Below are 22,308 nucleotides of genomic sequence, written 5' to 3'. Positions count from 1 at the left end.
AAAGAAGACAGCCACAAGAACAGAATGCCAACTCTAACAACAAAAATAAAAGGAAGCAACAATTACTTTTCCTTAATATCTCTTAATATCAATGGTCTCAACTCCCCAATAAAAAGACATAGACTAACAGACTGGCTACACAAACAGGACCCAACATTCTGCTGCTTACAGGAAACCCATCTCAGGGAAAAAGACAGACACTACCTCAGAGTGAAAGGCTGGAAAACAATTTTCCAAGCAAATGGTCTGAAGAAACAAGCTGGAGTAGCCATTCTAATATCGGATAAAATCGACTTCCAACCTAAAGTTATCAAAAGAGACAAGGAGGGACACTTCATACTCATCAAAGGTAAAATCCTCCAAGAGGAACTCTCAATTCTGAATATCTATGCTCCAAATGCAAGGGCAGCCACATTCATTAAAGACACTTTAGTAAAGCTCAAAACACACATTGCAACTCACACAATAATAGTGGGAGACATCAAAACACACCACTTTCATCAATGGACAGATTGTGGAAACAGAAACTAAACAGGGACACAGTGAAACTAACAGAAGTTATGAAACAAATGGATCTGACAGATATCTACAGAACATTTTATCCTAAAACATAAAATCCTATCTCAGCACCTCACGGGACCTTCTCCAAAATTGACCATATAATTGGTCACAAAACAATCCTCAACAGATACAAAAATATTGAAATTGTCCCATGCATCCTATCAGACCACCACGGCCTAAGGCTGATCTTCAATAACAACATAAATAATGGAAAGGTAACATTCACGTGGAAACTGAACAACACTCTTCTCAATGATACCTTCGTCAAGGAAGGAATAAAGAAAAAAATTAAGTACTTTCTGGAGTTTAATGAAAATGAAGCCACAACATACTCACACTTATGGGACACAATGAAAGCATTTCTAAGAGGGAAACTCATAGCTCTGAGTGCCTCCAAGAAGAAACTGGAAAGAGAACACACTAGCAGCTTGACAACACATCTAAAAGCTCTAGAAAAAAATGAACAAAATTCACCCAAGAGGAGTAGATGGCAGGAAATAATCAAACTCAGGGGTGAAATCAACCAAGTGGAAACAAGAAGAACTATTCAAAGAATTAACCAAATGAGGAGTTGGTTCTTTGAGAAAATCAACAAGATAGATAAACCCTTAGCTAGACTCACTAGAGGGCACAGGGACAGCATCCTAATTAACAAAATCAGAAATTAAAAGGGAGACATAACAACAGATCCTGAAGAAATCCAAAACACCATCAGATCCTTCTACAAAAGGCTATACTCAACAAAACTGGAAAATCTGGACGAAATGGACAAATTTCTAGACAGATACCAGGTACCAAAGTTAAAGCAGGATCAAGTTAATGATCTAAACGGTCCCATATCCCCTAGAGAAATAGAAGCAGTCATTAATAGTCTCCCAGCCAAAAAAAGCCCAGGACCAGACGAATTTAGTGCAGAGTTCTATCAGAACTTCAAAGAAGATCTAATTCCAGTTCTGCACAAACTATTTCACAAAATAGAAGTAGAAGGTACTCTACCCAACTCATTTTGTGAAGCCACAATTACTCTGATACCTAAACCACAGAAAGATCCAACAAAGATAGAGAACTTCAGACCAATTTCTCTTATAAATATCAATGCAAAAATCCTCAATAAAATTCTCGCTAACCGAATCCAAGAACACATTAAAGCAATTATCCATCCTGACCATGTAAGTTTTATTCCAGGGGTAAAGGGATGGTTTAATATACAAAACTCCATCAATGTAATCCATTATATAAACAAACTCAAAGACAAAAACCACATGATCATCTCGTTAGATTCAGAAAAAGCATTTGACAAGATCGAACACCCATTCATGATAAAAGTGTTGGAAAAATCAGGAATTCAAGGCCCATACCTAAACATGATAAAAGCAATCTACAGCAAACCAGTAGCCAACATCAAAGTAAATGGTAAGAAGCTGGAAGCAATCCCACTAAAATCAGGGACTAGACAAGGCTGCCCACTTTCTCTTTCAACATAGTACTTGAAGTATTAGCCAGAGCAATTCGACAACAAAAGGAGATCAAGGGGATACAAATTAGAAAAGGAGAAGTCAAAATATCACTTTTTGCAGATGATATGATATTATATATAAGTGACCCTAAAAATTCCACCAGAGAATTCCTAAACCTGATAAACAACTTCGGTGAAGTAGCTGGATATAAAATTAACTCAAACAAGTCAATGGCCTTTCTCTACACAAAGAATAAACAGGCTGAGAAAGAAATTAGAAAAACAACACCCTTCTCAATAGTCACAAATGATATAAAATATCTTGGCGTGACTCTAACTAAGGAAGTGAAAGATCTGTATGATAAAAACTTCAAGTCTCTGAAGAAAGAAATTAAAGAAGATCTCAGAAGATGGAAAGATCTCCCATGCTCATGGATTGTCAGGATCAACATTGTAAAAATGGCTATCTTGCCAAAAGCAATCTACAGATTCAATGCAATCCCCATCAAAATTCCAACTCAATTCTTCAACAAATTAGAAAGAGCAATCTGTAAATTCATCTGGAATAACAAAAACCTAGGATAGCAAAAACTCTTCTCAAGGACAAAAGTACCTCTGGTGGAATCACCATGCCTGACCTAAAGCTTTACTACAGAGCAATTGTGATAAAAACTGCATGGTACTGGTATAGTGACAGACAAGTAGACCAATGGAATAGAATTGAAGACCCAGAAATAAACCCACACACCTATGGTCACTTGATCTTCGACAAGGGAGCTAAAACCATCCAGTGGAAGAAAGACAGCATTTTCAACAAATGGTGCTGGCACAACTGGTTGTTATCATGTAGAATAATGCGAATCGATCCATTCCTATCTCCTTGTACTAAGGTCAAATCTAAGTGGATCAAGGAACTTCACATAAAACCAGAGACACTGAAACTTATAGAGAAGAAAGTAGGGAAAAGCCTCGAAGATATGGGCACAGGGGGATAATTCCTGAATAGAACAGCAATGGCTTGTGCTGTAAGATCGAGGATTGACAAATGGGACCTCATGAAACTGCAAAGCTTCTGCAAGGCAAAAGACACCGTCAATAAGACAAAAAGACCACCAACAGATTGGGAAAGGATCTTTAACTATCCTAAATCAGATAGGAGACTAATATCCAATATATATAAAGAACTCAAGAAGGTGGACTCCAGAAAATCAAATAACCCCATTAAAAAATGGGGCTCAGAACTGAACAAAGAATTCTCACCTGAGGAATACCGAATGGCTGAGAAGCACCTGAAAAATTGTTCAACATCCTTAGTCATCAGGGAAATGCAAATCAAAACAAACCTGAGATTACACCTCACACCAGTCAGAATGGCTAAGATCAAAAATTCAGGTGACATCAGATGCTGGCATGGATGTGGAGAAAGAGGAACACTCCTCCATTGTTGGTGGGATTGCAGGCTTGTACAACCACTCTGGAAATCAGTCTGGCGGTTCCTCAGAAAATTGGACATAGTACTACCGGAGGATCCCGCAATACCTCTCCTGGGCATATATCCAGAAGATGTCCCAACCGGTAAGAAGGACACATGCTCCACTATGTTCATAGAAGCCTTATTTATAATAGCCAGAAGCTGGAAAGAACCCAGATGCCCCTCAACAGAGGAATGGATACAAAATTGTGGTACATTTACACAATGGAGTACTACTCAGCTATTAAAAAGAATGAATTTATGAAATTCCTAGGCAAATGGTTGGACCTGGAGGGTATCATCCTGAGTGAGGTAACACAATCACAAAAGGACTCAAATAATATGTACTCACTGATAAGTGGATATTAGCCCAGAAACTTAGTGTAGTGAGATATAAGGTACAATTTGCAAAACACATGAAACTGAAGAAGAACAAAGACCAAAGTGTGGACACTTTGCCCCTTCTTAGAATTGGAAACAATCACCCATGGAAGGAGTTACAGAGACAAAGTTTGGAGCTGAGACAAAAGGATGGACCATCAAGAGACTGCCATATCCAGGGATCCATCCCATAATTAGCCTCCAAACGATGACACCATTGCATACACTAGCAAGCGTTTGGTGCAAGGACTGTGATATAGCTGTCTCTTGTGAGACTAGGCCGGGGCCTAACAAACACAGAAGTGGATGCTCACAGTCAACTATTGGATGGATCACAGGGCCCCCAATGGAGGAGCTAGAGAAAGTATCCAAGGAGCTAAAGAGATCTGCAACCCTGTCTGTGCAACATTATGAACTAACCAGTACCCCGGAGCTCTTGACTCTAGCTGCATAGGTATCAAAAGATGGCCTAGTCGGCCATCACTGGAAAGAGAGGCCCACTGGACAGGCAAACTTTATATGCCCCAGTACAGGGGAAAGCCAGGGCCAAAAAATGGGAATGGGTGGGTAGGGAAGTGGGGGGGGAGGGTGTGGGAGGCTTTTGGGATAGCATTGGAAATGTAATTGAGGAAAATACGTAATAAAAAAAAATAAGAGAAAAAAAAAGAGTGTAAGAGCCATAGGGTGTGCAGACCACCAAGAAATCAAAGCCATCTAAACATAAGCAAAACTCATATGAACTCAGAGAGACTGAGCCAGCATGGACAGGGTCTGCATCGGGTCGTATGTATATATACATACATACATACATACATACATACACACACATATATATACATATATACATACATATATACACATATACATGCATATATACATATACATGCACATATATATGTTAGTTTCATACTTTTATGGGATTTCTGAGTGTGAAAGCTTTTGAATCTTGTGCATTTTCTTAGGCTCTTTTCCTTTTGGTTGTTTATCTTATCCAATTCTGATGTGATAGTTTTGGTTTTATCTTATTTTATTTTATTTTGTTACATTTTATTATTATCCCTTAGAAACCTGTTTCGTGTTTTAATGAGATACAGAAAGGTACTATATCTAGTAGGGAGGTATTGGGAGGAGCAGAAGGAGGGGAAACTGTAATCAGAATATACTATGTGAGAAAAAATTTTACTTTCAATAAAAGGAAAGATAAAAAGAAAGCTTTTCGGGAAGTTTAATAGTAAAAAAACAAAGAATAACACACTCATGTACAAGGGAGTTGAAAGTGGAAATTTCTGGTTTCTCTATCAACTCAGTTGTGTGACATGATGTTTTTCTTGACTCAGTTTTGTAAGAACATGTTTTGCTGAAGCAGACACATGAGAGGATGTTTTGCTGAAGCAGACACATAAGAGGATGTTTTGCTGAAGCAGACACATGAGAGGATGTTTTGCTGAAGCAGACACATGAGAGGATGTTTTGCTGAAGCAGACACATGAGAGGATGTTTTGCTGAAGCAGACACATGAGAGGATGTTTTGCTGAAACAGACATATAAGAGGACATGCAATGCTTTGCTGGAGCAGACACTTGAGAGGGTGCATGATGCTTAGAAAGAATATAAATATAACCCCACACACATGCGAGGATGCTCTTGTGTTGGTTCACTCAGCAATGCTTTGCTGGTTTTCTCTGATCTTCACTTGTCATAACTTCATAGAGAGAAACATGCCAAAGAACATCTCATGGTGTTCTGGCTGTTGCCTGCCACCTCCTAGGACTCATGCTGATTCCTCAGAGCCTCAAGGTTTCTTATGGGTCAAGCTGCTGCTACTGGTTTGTGTTTGGTGTTGCTGATTGGACTGGACTACCACTACTGATTTGTGTCTGGAATTGCCCCAAAGAACTACTTCTATTAACCGTCTTTCTTCCCTATATTTGGTGAGTGGGCTAGGAGAGAGGTTGAAGCATCTATGAATTCTTATTAAAGTAGGTTTTGCAGGCATTCCCTCTATTAGTGAATTTACATAAGAAGGTGACAAAGAAGGTGGCTCTCCTTTCCCTGAGTAGAGAAGTTGAAGTGACAGTACTGGCACAGATGACAGGAAACTTGTTGACAGGTAACTTGTAGATGATAAGGCCTAAAGGGCACAGTTCCCATGTTCTAGAGAATTACTCCAGCCCACTGTTTATCTAGGTATGAGTCAACTACCATGCACAATCCAAATACATCCATCCCTATATCCATCAGAGCACCAAGTCATCCTTTCTCTTAAGCTCACTCAAAGTATCATGCATCCAACCCCTACCAATTTGTAAGTTAGATTAGCAATACTTTGGTTCAAAGAATTGGAACAAATTACCTCCCATAAGCATATTCGTCTATAAGTCGATGCCATCTATTTTCAAATGTCTTTTGCTGATCTTCAGGTAGACGCCAATTAATAACCTGGTATGATGAGTTTTCCTTTCTAAAATCTAAGAAAACATGAACTGAGTAAAATCTAAATTTATCACAATATACCACACATTACTATTATGATAAATATAGTTAATTCAATTAATGTCTCCTCTTTGTGGAAATTTGATTTTTGTTTTTAAGTGAGCTTGCATTTCTTTTAATCTACTCTATTCTGTCTTCTCATCATATTTATTGATACTTTACAATAATTCAAAACTTTTTAAACAGTCTACATAATGAAATATTCTAATAATGCCTTTCATGTAAAGACATAGCTACCATTTTTTTCACTTTACAGGTAAGAAAACACAGAAGTAAACATTCTAAAAGGATGTAATTCATCAACCTTGTAACCTTAGTGAGTTAGAGTTTTTCATTAATTACAAGTCAGTTTAATTGCAGTTCTCTGTGTTTCAAAGAAATGAAATATGTGAAGTGCTGTTATGCTTGTTTGCCTTTTAACTGATATTCATTTCATGATGGTGGTTGGTTGGTTTGTTGTTTGTTTGTTTTGTGATAGTCATATTCTATCTTTTGATTGACTTTCAACTCACAAACCTACTTCTTGAAGGTGCCAAGAAGCACTTGGATTACAAGTATGTGCCAATGTGAAGAGGTTTTACCTTTCTTTGTTTGTTTGTTTGTTTGTTTGTTTGTATAAATACATAGGTTCTACCTTCAGGCAAGATGCTAAGTCAAAAAGAAAAATGAAAGGAAGGAAGGAAAACAGAAGGAAGAAAGGAAGGAAGGAAGGAAGGAAGGAAGGAAGGAAGGAAGGAAGGAAGGAAGGAAGGAAGTCTGCCGTGCCCCAACTGGCCAGTCTGGCTCTTCCTTTATTACACATTCACAATGAACAATATGAGTCCACTATAAAGTTTCACTTCTGACAATTTCAAGCTATATATGTCATCTTACATTAGAAAAAAATAAAAACAACTCAATTCATCCTCTCTTGCTATTGATGAGAATTTCAAGTCAAAATAAGTAGGTCAAAACCAGAATCCTCAAGTGATCCTAACGAGAGAGTTTCAATCATTTGTGTTTGAAGACAGACTATAGGGTTGGGAACCTCCTTTCGTTGTTCATTGCTCATCTGACACAGTCCCAACCTAACTTGGTGTCTCAGACTCAGTCATAATTGGAGATTCTAGCACCAACTATGGCTGACTCACCTCAGTGGAAAGCCTCTAATCTGCTCATCTGCCAGGCAGTGCTCATAATAAACTGTTAGGATGGATTCCCTACACAACACAATATACAGGTGAATAAATCCAATTGTATGCTTATGCCCACACAACACAGTCATCAATCACTGAGAATTCTGGAAAAATGCCCTTTCTATCCCTATTGATTACATGTCTGCAGATTTTTTTAGATGCTATTAAAATGTTCCATGGGGGTTGGGGGTGACTCTCAAATTTTCCATGAGTGTGGCAATTCTTTTTGATGATGTTTGTTGGGTCTCTCTGGGGAAAGTTGTAAATATAAGAAACTTAGAAAGACACCCACCATTGTCAATGGAAATAAACCAACAACCAAAAAGAGATTAGGAGAGAGGTGGGGGACAGCTAAACAAAACTGAAGATTATACAGGAGACATGTGGAAATCCACTAGTTTAGAAGCTACTTTTAAAAGAAGAAAAGAAAATCTCTGAGGGCCACTGAGATGGCTCAGCAGATTAAGGCACTCACTGCCAAGGCTGGTGGCCTGAGTTTGATCCCTGGGATTCAGATACTGGAAACTCCTGCAGGCTGTCCCTTGATCTCCACACATTAGCATGCACACACACATACACACAGTCAGTAAAGAAATTTACTGTCAAAACCATTCATAAAACATGTTTTAAATTGTTTAAATAGAGATGTCATGTATACTTAGATAATGCTGATCTCAGAAGTCAAGAGCAATCAAACAAAAAGACCCTGTGCTAGTGTGGGACACATTCCTAGGAGTTGTTGATCTTGAGGCCAATGGAGCCCTCAAGACAGCATAGGCTGTTGCCATTGCTCTTGATTGCCCAGCAGAACTAGATCATATAGCTGAGGTCACCACAGCTTTGGTCACAAAGGCAGAGCAAACTCAAACTGGAACTGAATATGGAGCTTCCTCCCTTCTGACTGAAAGGTGCTACACAGGACACTAGGGGGCAAAATTCATCAATACTTTTTACATAAATGATAGGCCTCCTATGTTACAATAGTGACCTACAGGGAAAACGTGCCCAGTGTTATAAAGGTGATCTTCTACCTTCTGACTGGATTTAAAGCCTGTTGTACAGGGGGAAAAAACAGTACCGAACACTGTAAATTTCTTCAAAAGCCTATGGCTAGGAGGGCCATATTTTGTATGGAAGAAATTGCTACTTTCTTTAACTAAATGGATATGTTTTTTAACCCACCTTATACATACTTTTGTTTATACCAATGGATTATAAGTTTTGCTCTCAGCCTTCATTAGAGAATTTCTTTGTGTAGCCAACTGCAATAAACGCAGAGAACCATGTCGGTTGACATAAAACATCGAATGCCTGGCTCTATCTGCACTCTCTCAGGGGATCAAGGAACACAACACAAGAGAGGAGGAAAATCAGATAGGAGCTGGTTGGAGGGAAAATGGGTCACAAAAAACTATCTTCTGAACATGAAATGGCTGTGACCTCATTACAGCTGTGATTGCCTACACTGGACCTGACTGCCAGACAGGATAAGGAATGGCTCATGCAATTCTGCCCTTCTTGGAAAACTACTGCGGACTGTCCATGGATACCGAGGGGGGGCAGTCATTGTTATCAGTGGTTTGACCACTAGTGAGCTTCCTAAACTCCAATGGATAGTCCTATTCCCAGGCCTGTGCAAGTGGTTACAGTATACAGTTGTTTCTCTATCTCTCTATCGCTCTATCTCTGTCTGTCTCTGTCTCTTTCTCTCTCTCTCACACACACACACAAACACACACAGAGACACACACAAACACACACACACATAGACACATGCACACACTAATACAGACTTAGCAGATAATTGCAAAAAGGAAGGGAAATAGTCAAAAGGTAGAGAGGATAGAGTAGTAAGTGTGGCAGTGTGATCAGAATGCATTATACATGTGGATGAAATTGTACAGAAAGACCTACAGGCACTACACACCTAGCTACGACCCTAGAGAAAAACATTTTAGACAGAGGTATATAGATGAGTGTGTGTGTGTGTGTGTGTGTGTGTGTGTGTGTGTGTGTGTATACAAAACATTCACAATGGATTTCTTTTTTACTCAGAAAACATCTCTCAGTTTTATTTTTCTAAAGGTTGAGAAAATTAATAAAACAAATGTGATACATCAGTATATCTGGAATAGTATGTCTATAACCATTGGTTAATTTACTTAATCCTATAGTTTTTGGAAGCTTGCTTACTTGGGGCTTGTTAGGGGAAGGTACAATTGGGGATTAACCTCAAAGCCCCTAGAGTACTGATCAGTGTTCTGCCCTGACCACTCTGACTCACTTTCATCAGTGAAACTCTTAGTGATGTTTATATCTATTAGTTCTCCAAAGTATAAGCCCAGAATGGGGATACAGGCCTTTAACACTGGCACTCGGAGGCAGACAGCCAATTGGATATCTTTGAGTTCCAGGCCAGCCTGTATTACATAGCAAGCTACCTAACAGACTCTTGTCTTTAAAAAAAAAATTCCTAAAATAAACACAAGCTTTTATCAGCATGTAGTAAGTTGTTAGGCTTGCTACTCAATCAGTTGTTTGGCAGAACACAAACAGATCATCCCTGGATGTAAACCTGGTCTCTGGAGCTGCCCAACAACTCACTTATCTTCTCATACCACTCCCAGATTATGGATTATTTTTTAACAACACAAAACTATACATAGCCTGAACTCTATCTATAAGAAACTAAATAAGTTAACCATGACCATGTACACAATAGGATATGACTAAGAAATACCAAGAACTATTCACAAACATAAATGAATGTTTACATAATAACAAAAAGAATATCTAATTATTTATCCTATTCATGCAAGTCCAGTAGGTACAAACTAACATAGTAATATTATATGTTGACCACCAATAAATACAGTTTATTATTTAAAGAAAATAATAACTTCTGAGGAAGTAAGATGGCCAAGAAAAAACATCATGAAGAGCTAGGGAGGAAAAATCTTCTGTGATGATAAAACTTCACAGTGTTCAGATATTTTAACACTGATATCCATGTATGTGCAACTGATTGTTTTAGTTATGATGAATTTGTCAATAGGAACCCAATAAAATACTTTGCAAAAAGAAATAATAGACAGGTCTGCTTTGCACTTTACATGACTAAAACCCAAACTAGAAACACTGTCTGTGTGAAATGTTCTTCACACACTGTTCATTAGGAGGCACAGTACACTTGGTACCCATTGGACCTAGTTTTCAGAATTCATGTCATGGAGGAAGTATTCAAATCCACTCAGGCATTCATCCTGAGTGAAAAGAATGAATTCAGATTTTAGGAAGGAAAAGACAGCTGGAAGGAATTTACAGGCTAAGCCAGCAAGGACAGAGTGATACATGAGAGAGCATATTGCTCTGTATGAGAAAGTCTAGAAATGAGATTTCCTAGAACAGGTCAGTCCAAACTGCCCATTTCGTGGTGAGCTAAAGAAAGAGTCAAGTGGAATGATATCCAGAGGGTACACATGGCCCCTCTCTATGCCCTTATCCTTGATTCAGTTATTGATATTTTCAACACAGAATAGAGTCAGTTCCCTGGAGACACTTCACATTGTAATTGTGACTTTCTTCTTCTTCTTCTTCTTCTTCTTCTTCTTCTTCTTCTTCTTCTTCTTCTTCTTCTTCTTCTTCTTCTTCTTCTTCTTCTTCTTCTTCTCCTCTCCTCTCTCTCTCTCTCTCTCTCTCTCTCTCTCTCTCTCTCTCTCTCTCTCTCTCTCTCTCTCTCTGTTTCCCCATGTCTGTGAATTCTGATACGTAAAGATAAAAGCATAATTTAATTTTCTTAGACCCAATATTAGTGAATCAACTTCACCTTACATACTGAATAAAACTGCTATACATTTAGTTCCTCTGGACTGAAGTGAACAGTGGTGTTAGAGAAAGGAAGGCCTGCATTCTAACCTGGAAAATGAACTCTGAATTAGGGACTTCATCACATTTCTCTCTGTGTTTTTTGTTTCTTTGCTTTTGTTTCTATTTTTACCAAGTCTTCACTACAAATAAGAAGCAGCCTGCTAGAAGGGATAAAGGTTGTTGGGTAATCCAGAACTTATACAAACATGTCCTGGCCTGAATATTTGTATCAAATCACTAAGGATCAGTGGTGTTATTGGATTCATCTCACCAAAACAAGAACATTTACTTGAGATATATGCTTTATAGGAAGTGAGACAAACAGGAATTGATATGTTGCTCAGTTGGTAAAGTTACTGGCAAGTGAATACAAAGTCTTACATTGGATGCTGAGAATCAAGATTTTTGGCACATACATATAATGCCAGAGAACCGGAAGTAGAAGAAGAAAGACAAGAAAAATCAATGGTATTATTTACTACAAAGCAATTTTGAAGCCATTCTGGGATACCTGAGACCCTTTGTCAAATCGGGTAGATGATAGATAGATAGATAGATAGATAGATAGATAGATAGATAGATAGATAGATAGATAGATAGAGTTGATTTACAATGAGTCTAAGAATGCTTGTTATAGGAAGAAAACTTCCAACCATTAAACCCTCCTTCCTGGCACTAATCCAATACTTGCAATTATGTATAAACCCAATAAACATTCACAATACATTATATAGTTTTTCAGGCTGAATAACCACAGAATGAAAGTGACCAAAACAGCTAATTAATGTTTAAATGGTCAATGCAGAGCTTCAATTTAAGGTGAGGAGAAATAATCTTATAATGTTATTTCTTACTTCATAAATCCACTCAAATTCTACTAAAAAATAAGAAGAAAGAATAGCTCATTACTGCATCTAAAGTGTCCGGAGCTCATGGATATTGAAAGGACATCTGAGTTGGGTGTGAATGGTGCCCCATGCCTCTAATCCCTAAAGTTGAGATGCTAAGACAAGAGCACTCCCCTAAGTTTGAGAACAACCCTGGCAATATATCTGAGCTTCAATGAAAGCCTGGACCTATCTCAGAAAAAATGAAGAAAAATAAGAGAATAATGAAAGAAAAGAACACAAGAATGGAAGAAAACAGGACGCCATTGTGGGATAGCAAAAGAAGAAAAAGAGAAAGAAGAAATAAAAGACAAGATACTTTAGGATAGCAAAACTAAAAACCTAATACTGAAGAATGCCAGGTCTACAAATGTGAAAATTTTTGGTGGACTATTTTGTGCATAGCTTATTAAAGGAGCAGAGTCTATAGCATTGAGCAATGTATCAAACATTGTGGAAACAAGCAAAACAGGCTGGGCATGATTGCATCTGTGAAGTCAGACTCTCAAGACAAATTAAATGTGTAGGAAGATATCCAGTGAACAAGGAAGTGACGTTTCCTGAGTTCTGCGCCTTGATCTATCAGCAGGGATGAATGATCTTCAGTGGTTCTGAGTCTCTGTATTTACTAAACTAAATAGGAACTTCTGACATCACTGTACAGAGTTTTGGGAAGCTACTGATTTTTAAGATCCTGTGGTCATCTCAATCATTCATACTAAACATTTGATTCAAATATGAAGGTCACTAGAAAATATTTCTTAAAAGGTAGGCCTCATTGAAAAATAGAAACTGATTTATGTGACATTGAATATAGTGATCTAATGTAATTAGAGTCCTAAATAGGTCAGATACATCTATTCAACACTTCTTTCAGATACACTTGACATAAGAACTTCACACAATGATCAATACCATTGGGTATTGTTGACTGTGAGTGACCCTCAAGTAATGAGATGTTTAATCTATTTTTGTTGCCATAACAATAATATCTGACATTTGTTAATTTGTATTTTGAAAGTTTTTATTGAGATGGCTCAGCAGTTCAAAGTGTGCACTACTCTTGCAGAGAACTCATATTCAGTTCCCGACAACCACACCATGCAGGTCACAACTACCTGGTAACTCCAGGTCCAAATGATGCAACCATGTCTTTTGGCCTCCTTGGATACTTGCACTCTCAGGCAAAAACTCACATACCATCACATCCAAATATACATAAATTGAAAATAAAAAATCCAAAAAACAATTTTGCTCATAGTTCTAGAGATTGACAACCCAAGATTGGGCAGAGTCACCTGAACAGCCTTTGATGGGCTCTCACTGCATCACAACACACAAGTGTCATGTGTGGGTACAAAGGTCACAAGACCAAAGAGAATAAGGGGCCAGGTAAGTACAGGATCATTCTTTCATAAACACCTACACAACTGAGAGCTATTCCACCCCTGGGGAGACAATGTAACTCCCTTCCAAGTGTTTACCTTCATAGGCAAGTCAGATTGTACTAGGCTTGCCTCTTATACAATATTTATTCAACACCATTACATCAAAAACCCTGATTCTATCACATTACGGTTTGGGGTACATACTGTAATCAAAATCAACCTATACCTGGAAGTAAGTAAATTACAGAAGTATATCATTTGTGGCCAAGACTACATAGTCTAATGAGATCTATAAAACTTACACACACACACACACACACACACACACACACACACACATTCATACACCACAGTTTAACTCTCAATAAGGCCAAATACAGAATTTTTGTCAAACAGTTCTATACAAAAGTCATCATTTATTATTTAAGTAATGTATTATAATAATTGATTTTAAAGATACCTGGGATATCACCACCTTCATAAAGAAGTTTGATTACATCGTGGCCACCACCTTGCAGAATTTGCGACACACGGTTCATCAGTATATAATGACTGGCACCTAGGAACATTAAATAAAGTTCATTTTTTATGGAGATTAAGGAAAATGGTTCTGATTACCGGAGATAGCTGACATAAAGAAATCCAAAACTAAGTGTCAAAGCATAGAATGCCTCAGGATGCCTCGATGGAAACCAGCTCTTCCATGCCCTCAGTTACATTGGAGGTAACTGTCCCAGCCCGCAGGACAGTCAAACAGGGTCTGAGGAACCACCTGTGCAGAGAATGGGGGACAAGAAACATAAACAACAGACAGCAAGTCTCATTGATCAAGCTGACACATTTTATTTTCTCCAGGCAGGTTTTATACCCATAGAAGCAGAATATGGGGAGGGGGATGATGCAGAATCGCTTTGTTTCTGGGGGGGACGTACCTGTTCGCAAAAGCAGGATATTGGCTAGGTAAAAAGTTCAGCAGGAGGAACAGAAGAGAATGGGTTGCTAGGTACCTGTTCACAAGATCTATAGCTATTTGTTCTTAACTGGGGGTAGTACTTTCCTACAGAGGCCTCAACTTTTCCCACAGAAATCTCAGCTAAGCTAGTACTTTTCCACTAAGGACAAGACTTTGTAAGTAAGCTCTTATTGCTGACAAGGCAGTTAACATTCAAGCAGGGTCATTCCCAACAGGTAACACCCAAGACATGACCCTCAGAACTTTGGCCAATGGCAATCTTTCACCAAAGATCTGAGGGTCATGCCTGAAGAAATGGCTTGGCAGTTAAGAGTGCTTGCTGTTCTCAGAAATGACTTGGCTTAAGTTCTCAGAAGTCACGTGATGGCTCAGAACCATATGAAACTCTAGTTCCAGGAGAACTAACCCCTTCTTCTAACCTTCGCAGGCTTTCCATGTGCATAATACACTAACATACATGGAGCCAAAACACTCATGAATGTAAAATCAAAATAAATGAAATCCTTTTTAAAATTTAGACATTCTTCATCCTATGGTGCATGTATATTTTCCACTGTATCTTTCCCACACTGCTGTCCTTTGGGCTCCAAAAAATTGTTGTAATCATGGAAAATACATTACAATATGATGGGTGATATCTTTCTCTGGAATTTTATCTTATTGCTGAGAACAGAGATGCAGTATATAAAATATTAGGGAAATAAATTTTCATAGGGATAGAGGGTATGGAGCCCCCACTTAAGAAGTTTCTCTTCTTGGACCTGAGTTTATGCCCTTTTGAAAAATGTTATCTAGGATCACTATGAGACTTAAACCACCCTGAAATCGTCATGAAAAACACCAGAGGCATGAGAAACTGAGAGAACATGATTCTGCAGCGACCCTGGGTTGCTAAGTAAAGAGAATCCTTGGGAAAGGAACAAGCATCATCACACCGATGCCTTCTCCTCAGCCACAATTTCTTTAGAACTTTGTTTTGAGTCCAAAACTGAAGCAGAGAAAGATAAATAAAGAAAAGAAGAAAAAGAAATTGTAAACAAAAGCTGAGAGGTCAGAGTGTTTGGGAACTCGAAGAACCATAATAATTAAGTTGGGGCAGAAAAGTCAGGGAAACTGAACGTATCTGCTGAGTGGATAACTCCTTCCATTCCCATTTGTGTTGTCTGAACACAGCACATACAGGAGCTACCACACCCAAGGAGTTCTGCTCCTGCTCTCAAGAGACTGAGAAGAAGGAGGGCCCAGTGAGGGGACCATTATAATGGATGCTCATGAGCAAGGTTTCTTCCAGAGAAATACAGAGAACTTCAAACTGCACAAGCTAAGCCAGTGGGACAGAAAAAAATCACCCTAATGTATCAAGATCTGGGGTCCATACAATCATTACTTCTTCTGTACATGTACGCATGCACACACACACACACACACACACACACACAAGAAAATAAAACCAAAGTTAACAAAGAGATGCCTAGAGTAGGAGAAATAGTCTTCCCTAGGGATGAGCATACCAACTGTTGATCCAATACAAAATGGTTATCCCTAAAAACGTTATACAACCTGAGCAGGTTATATTTAGTAATATATGTTTATATATGTGCACTTGTGTGCATGTGGCAACAATTAGAAAAAAAGTGGCCCTAGTATTGAAAGAGAACAAGGAGATGTTTGCAAGTGTTTGGAGAGAGGAAGGGAAAAGGGAAATGGTGTAATTATGTTATGATCAAAAAAAAAAAAGTATTTTTAAAAGCAGATGGAATGTAGCATCAGAATTTTTAACACTAGTATGCAAGCCCGTACTCTAAAACTAAAGAATCTTTATGCAACATTGGAAAGGTGAGTTGTATTCCTGCAAGAGGCAGCCCATGTGACCCTTGTATGCCTCTAACAGGAACAAAGAAGGCTCAAGTCCATGGCTGTAGTCTGTGTTCCTCTCCACTGCTGAGGTCTGCTGGCTCCATCCTTATAAGTGCTCTGAGGGTGGCGCCCTGTCATTTGAGAGCAGCTGAGAACAAACATCCCTTTATACAGGTACACTTTTAACTTTTGCATTCTATTATCCTAGACAAGCAAAAAGTAAGTAACACATGTGCCATAAAATACAAAATTATAACACATATTCATCTTCAAAATTGTTGAGAATGTGGGTAAAGCACACCTAGGCCCATAGAACCCTCCTAAGGATGCCTACTCATCCTCTCAGTTGTAACTTGGTAGAAAATATTCCTAATAATCACCCTTAGAAATGTAGGATAAGTCTCTGAATATTCTGCCCCCTACCACTGAGAATGTTTTAAAATGCTAGGGCTTAAGACTCAGGAAAATCTTTGACCCCAGTCCTTATAATGACTACTTCTGCGGCACTTAAAATAAAACTTCTGTTTTCCATAAAGTAATCTGAAGTAAATCTAACTGAGGTAGCTAGAAATAGTGAAGAGGGGCAAGTGGAGGCTAACTTACCATTCATTGTTAAACCCAAAATGTCAATAGCTTTGCCATAAAACGACAGATAATTTGGCTTTTGGGTAATTTCTATTATAAGTGAGTTCTGATCACAGGTTAGAAGTTAAGTGTTTACGATCCTTTGCAGAAGTTTGAAGGTTAATTCTGCTAGAATTCTTTCCTAGCACAATGGGATAAAACTTTCTTCACCTCTGCCACGCTATTATATCTGTGTCCTTTCTTGCCCTAATTCTTGGGTTACATCCTATTCAACTATAAATCCAAACAAATTGACTATTTGAAAAGAAAATTGTTTTCACAAAGCCTATATACAGGCTTCTTGTGACCTATTACCTGTTGGCACTAATATGTATTTCTCCTACCTGACCCAGTCTTTTTGTTGTTGTTGTTTTTGGTGTTTGTTTGTTTGTTTGTTTGTTTTGTTTTCGTTTTTTTGAGACAGGGTTTCTCTGTATAGCCCTGGCTGTCCTGGAACTCACTTTGTAGACCAGGCTAGCCTTGAACTCAGAAATCTGCCTGCCTCTGCCTCCTGAGTGCTGAGATTAGAGGCATTCGCCACCACACCCAGATCTGGCTCAGTCTTTTATCAGTGATCCATGTACATGAAGTTGCTGTTATCATGAGCCCCAAACCAAACCATGGAACCAGGACATTTGTGATGTTAAGAGTAACATATCAGGTCCTGGAAATAAGATGATGTCCTGGTGACATGCAAACTTTGAGGCCTGGGTACTTATATAGAAGAACATCTTTCAAAACCAAAAATGTTTATGAATGTTAGCTTCCCCAGAAAAATCAAGAAATGTTCACTGCTCCCTTTGTGGGATAAATAGGCTGAACACTGCATGATCTGCCTCCCACCCACTCACAACTAAAACCCCAGTAGAGAAGCCTTTCTTACAAACCCCCCTCTGCATTCCTCCTGCTGTTTCCACATCACATTATATCACCATCTACTGCTGTTCTCTCCCTTGGGTAGAGTCCTCTCTGAGCACAACTTTGCACACACAGTCCATAGCCCCTCCCACAGGTGTGGTCTACACCTAGATAGAAAAATCTCATGTAAGGTCAATTATGTGTGATTTTTGTGAAACATGTTAACCCAGGTATCACAGTTTAAGAAGACTCTATATTCCCAGCAAGAACTTACTCAGTGTAGATATAGTCAGGATTTTTGCAGCCTCCAAGAGAAGAACCTCAAGGAGAAAGAAGCTCACAAGAAGCCAACTCCGATGTGCAGCCATCTATAGAACATGTGAAGCCCTGGCACAGGTTGCACACCTAGAAAGCTGTGCTCCACTAAGGGATCCTGTAAGGCTCTGTCACAAAGCACTGTCTGTTGCCGTGAAATGGGGTAAAGGGAGAAAATAGTTTATATTCTTTTTCCAAATGCCCTTTTGCCCTTGGCCTTGTCTCTGCTAATCTCTTTCCAGTGGATACTGTTTCACCCTCCTTAACTAGTGTTGAAAGAAAAAACAGGTGAAGAGTTAATTTTTAACTTGTCCTAAAATCACAATATTTTCCTTGTTAGCCTCAAAAAACTCTAAAGTGGGAATGTAGGGACCTTGGCAAACCCTGTCAATGACCGCATCCTAAAGTGGCATATACCATGGACATTTTACAAGCCTAGTCACAAGCTTACAAGATGCTACTTCCTCCATCACTCCTCTATCTGTATCCTAATGCCATGTCTGGAGCTCATTACCCTGGGTACAAGTTTTTAAATCTCCAGTGGTGCCAATCATGAACTAATCTTCAAGGAAAACACTCAAGATTATTGCTTGACATGTCTTACTATTCACAGATGCATGAAAATGTGCTAGTGGCCTATGTACCCAAAAGGCAGAAGAAAAAATTGTTAAACCTCCAATTCTGAATGAACTTCATGAAACAGAACAGAACTATTCCACAATCCTTCCAAGAACAAGTTCAGGACAGAGTCCAGATCCGTTTACTTGTAGATCAGCACGGGAGGAAGGAGCACACTGCCCCGAGCAGTCATCTTCACACTCCAGTGTAAAACCAAACTGCTTTAGCCAAGTTTCCCAGTGCAGTTTCCAGCTCCAAAGCAGGAAAAGAATCTGCCTCTGTATTTACCAAGCATGCAGAATACAGCCTTGAATTCTGCTCTACTCTGTAGCAGTGTGTCTTGTGTCTCTAAGACTTTGTCTATGCCTGAGTTTAAGCATGATACTCTGGTATAATTCACAGTCATAAAACTGAAGAGACAAAAAGAAGAAGAAATAGTGTGAGAAAGAGGACTGCAGTGTTCTTCCCCCAAAAACTCAGTCAAACTTTTGTTCTCATATTTCTCAAATGTATTAGGGTAATGGTTAACTTATTGTCAGCTACAGTAGACTAAGGGATACTCAGACAGCTGGTAAGGAAGGCATCACTTTTGGCCAGGTGTGAGGCTCCTTCCAGATGGAAGTAGTTTTGGTATCAGTGAAGAGAGTAAGGAAATTCCACCCTCACCCAAAGTGTCTGAGCACCATCATGTCCACTGAGGTTCTGGAAGCAAAAGTTCTCTCTCTCTCTCTCTCTCTCTCTCTCTCTCTCTCTCTCTCTCTCTCTCTCTCTCTCCCTCTCCCTTCCCCTCCCCCTCCCTCTTTCCCTCTCCCTCCCCCTCCCTCTTTCCCTCTCCCTCCCCCTCCCTCTTTCCCTCTCCCTCTCCCTCCCCCTCCCCCTCCCCCTCCCTCTCCCTCTTTCCCTCTCCCTTTTCTGGAGATCAGACACCTATCTTCTCCTAGTTTCAAACATCAGATCTCAGGACTGATGAAATTGTTCATTGCATGAAGAATTTGTGGACTTTAGTACAGATGCCTAGATTTAACATTTAAAAAAAATAAAAATAAAAATAAAATAAAACAAAACAACAACAACAAAAACAGGCAGTTATAATCCCAGCACTGGAAGGTCATAATGGGTGGATCTGGATCTTGTGGCCTTACTCACACCTCCCTGTCTAGCTTAATTGCCAAGTGATAGGTTTCATAAAAGACCCTATCTCAAAAGGCAGACTATGTAGTATAAAGAAAGACACCTAAAGTCAGTCTCTGGCTTCAACATATACGTTCAGAAATACATGTATGGAGTGTCAAGCTCATATATACACTTGAGAACACATATACCACACACATAGACCTCTCTCTCTCTCTCTCTCTCTCTCTCTCTCTCTCTGTGTGTGTGTGTGTGTGTGTGTGTGTGTGTGTGTGTCTCATACACACACACATTAATATGAGAGGGAGACTTACAAAGAGGAAGGAAGGTATATATAAAGGAGATACAAATGATGAAGGAATAAATATGGAAAAGTAAGTGTGAACAGAATGCATTATACATGTGGATGAAATTGTATATAAAAACTTTCAGGCACTGTACTTCTACCAACCTAAAGAAAATTGATTTTTTACAGAGATATGTGGGCACATGTCTGTATGTGTGTTTGTGTGTTTAAAACAATACAATAAAAGAATATCCAATTTATGGTCTCATTATGTAAATCTAGAAGATACAAACTAGCATAGTAACATTATTTACTGACTACCAATGAGCCTTAGTAAGTAAGATAGCTAACAGAAAACATGAAGAGCTAAGGAGGAGAAATGTTCTATAATGATAAATCTTCATTGTGTGTGGGGGGGGGGCAAATATAGATATCCATATATGTATAATTATGTACTTTAATTATGATGAGTTCATCAATAATACCCAAAAATACTTTCCAAAGTGAAGTGTGACCAAAGGGAAATAATAGACAGATCTGCTTGGCATTTTAAATGACTAAAAAGCCAAACTGGAAGCATTAGAAACACTATCTGGGTACAATGTTCTTCACATTGTTCCTTAGGAGACACAGGACACTTGGTACTCACTGGACTTAGTTTTCTGAATCCCAATCATGGAAGAAGTATTCAAATCCACACAGTCATTCCCCCTGAGTGAGAAGACTAAATTCAGATTTTAGGAAGGACAAGACAGCTGACAGGAATTTGCAGGCTAAACCAGCAAGTTCAGACAGGTTGCTAGGACTCAAGATGTATCACAGTCTAGAATTTGCCTCAGTTACTATTGCGCAACACATAGTAGGAATATTGGATAGTCAGCAATAACTCTGTTATCTCCTGGACTCCTCCTTTCAGAGATTTTTTTTTTCAGAAAAAATCTTTGCTGTATTTACTTTGTGTGAATATTTGACCAGGAAACTCAGAGTAGAGAGTCTCTGATTGTTGCGCTCACCTCGTCCAGCAAGAAAGACACAACACAGTCGGATTCTTCTCAACAGCCTTCTTTATTTCAGGAACACCTCGATGCTACGGGGACTCTGGAAACCCAGGGAGGACTGCTTATATACACCCCAGCACTGGGGAGAGCTATGTGTCCTCCTGGGATTGGTCAGTCTGCTGGCACTTTGATTTGTATGCACCCACTTGGGAGGGGTTGGCGCTAGATTCAGGCTAGCGCCTGTGCAGTGGCGTTGTTTACGGCGACAGTATACCAGAGGCCGGTGCCATATTTTAGGCGCCCGGCTGCTTACATCTCCCCCTTTTTTGTTTAATAATATGATGCTGGACTAGGTCTGGGCAAGTCTGTCCATCGGCCACGGCTCCTGTCTTAGGTCGATCCTTTCATGTCACAGCCTTATCCGTCCTAGGGTTACCCTATCGCCTCCAGGCCCCATGTCTTAGGTTAGTATGTGCATAAGGAAAGTTGCCTGTCACTGGATACCATGGATCTGTGTGACTACAACTGCCAGACGACCTAGGGCGAACTCTTAATTTTTTAAAGAGGCCAGCCAAACATTGGGAGATGCGCCATCAATGCTTGGTACACCACTGCCTTATACTGAGCGTTCTCTCATTTGAATCGACACATTAGCCAGATACAAAAGACACAACCCAGGAGGACCACTGCCCCCCAGGCCAACATTCCTGCCCATTCCTTAAAATATGAGAAGGCATTGGTGATCCAGGAGGTGAAGTCCCCCAAGGTAGTGGGGTCCAGTCGAGTGCTGTTCAGTTTTGCAATCTGGAGGAGCAGCTTTCTGGACAACTGCTCCGCTTTAGCTGACCAATTTCCTACTCAGATAAGAGGTGAATCTGTTCAAGAGACTGAGAAAAATTATCTTGTACAACTTTATACAAGGGGCACCTAATGGGCATAGGTAGCAAACATTTCAAAATCTACTATAGG

The 22,308-nt window shown here is 39.3% G+C and overlaps 1 protein-coding gene across 3 annotated transcripts in view; it reads right to left on the bottom strand.

Moving 5' to 3' along the window:
• The window catches only part of Ugt3a1 (UDP glycosyltransferases 3 family, polypeptide A1), a 35,217-nt gene extending 16,726 nt beyond the window's left edge, over nucleotides 1-18,491 (bottom strand). Inside the window, exons 1-3 of one of the 3 annotated variants that reach the window (XM_006520012.4) lie at nucleotides 18,266-18,491; nucleotides 14,140-14,238; nucleotides 6,223-6,337 (exon numbers count right to left, since the gene is read on the bottom strand). In XM_006520012.4, the coding sequence (XP_006520075.1) occupies nucleotides 6,223-6,337; nucleotides 14,140-14,238; nucleotides 18,266-18,359 (308 nt within the window). In that variant the 5' untranslated portion in view covers nucleotides 18,360-18,491. The remainder of the gene's footprint in view (nucleotides 1-6,222; nucleotides 6,338-14,139; nucleotides 14,239-18,265) is intronic. The other 2 variants (NM_207216.2, XM_006520011.3) reach the window with 2 other exon arrangements.
• Between the last annotated feature and the right edge of the window lie 3,817 nt (nucleotides 18,492-22,308).

This window comes from Mus musculus, chromosome 15 (genome assembly GCF_000001635.26).
Source record: "Mus musculus strain C57BL/6J chromosome 15, GRCm38.p6 C57BL/6J".
In the NCBI taxonomy this organism is placed as follows: Eukaryota; Metazoa; Chordata; class Mammalia; order Rodentia; family Muridae; genus Mus; species Mus musculus.
This window is presented reverse-complemented; position numbering and strand designations above follow the sequence as displayed.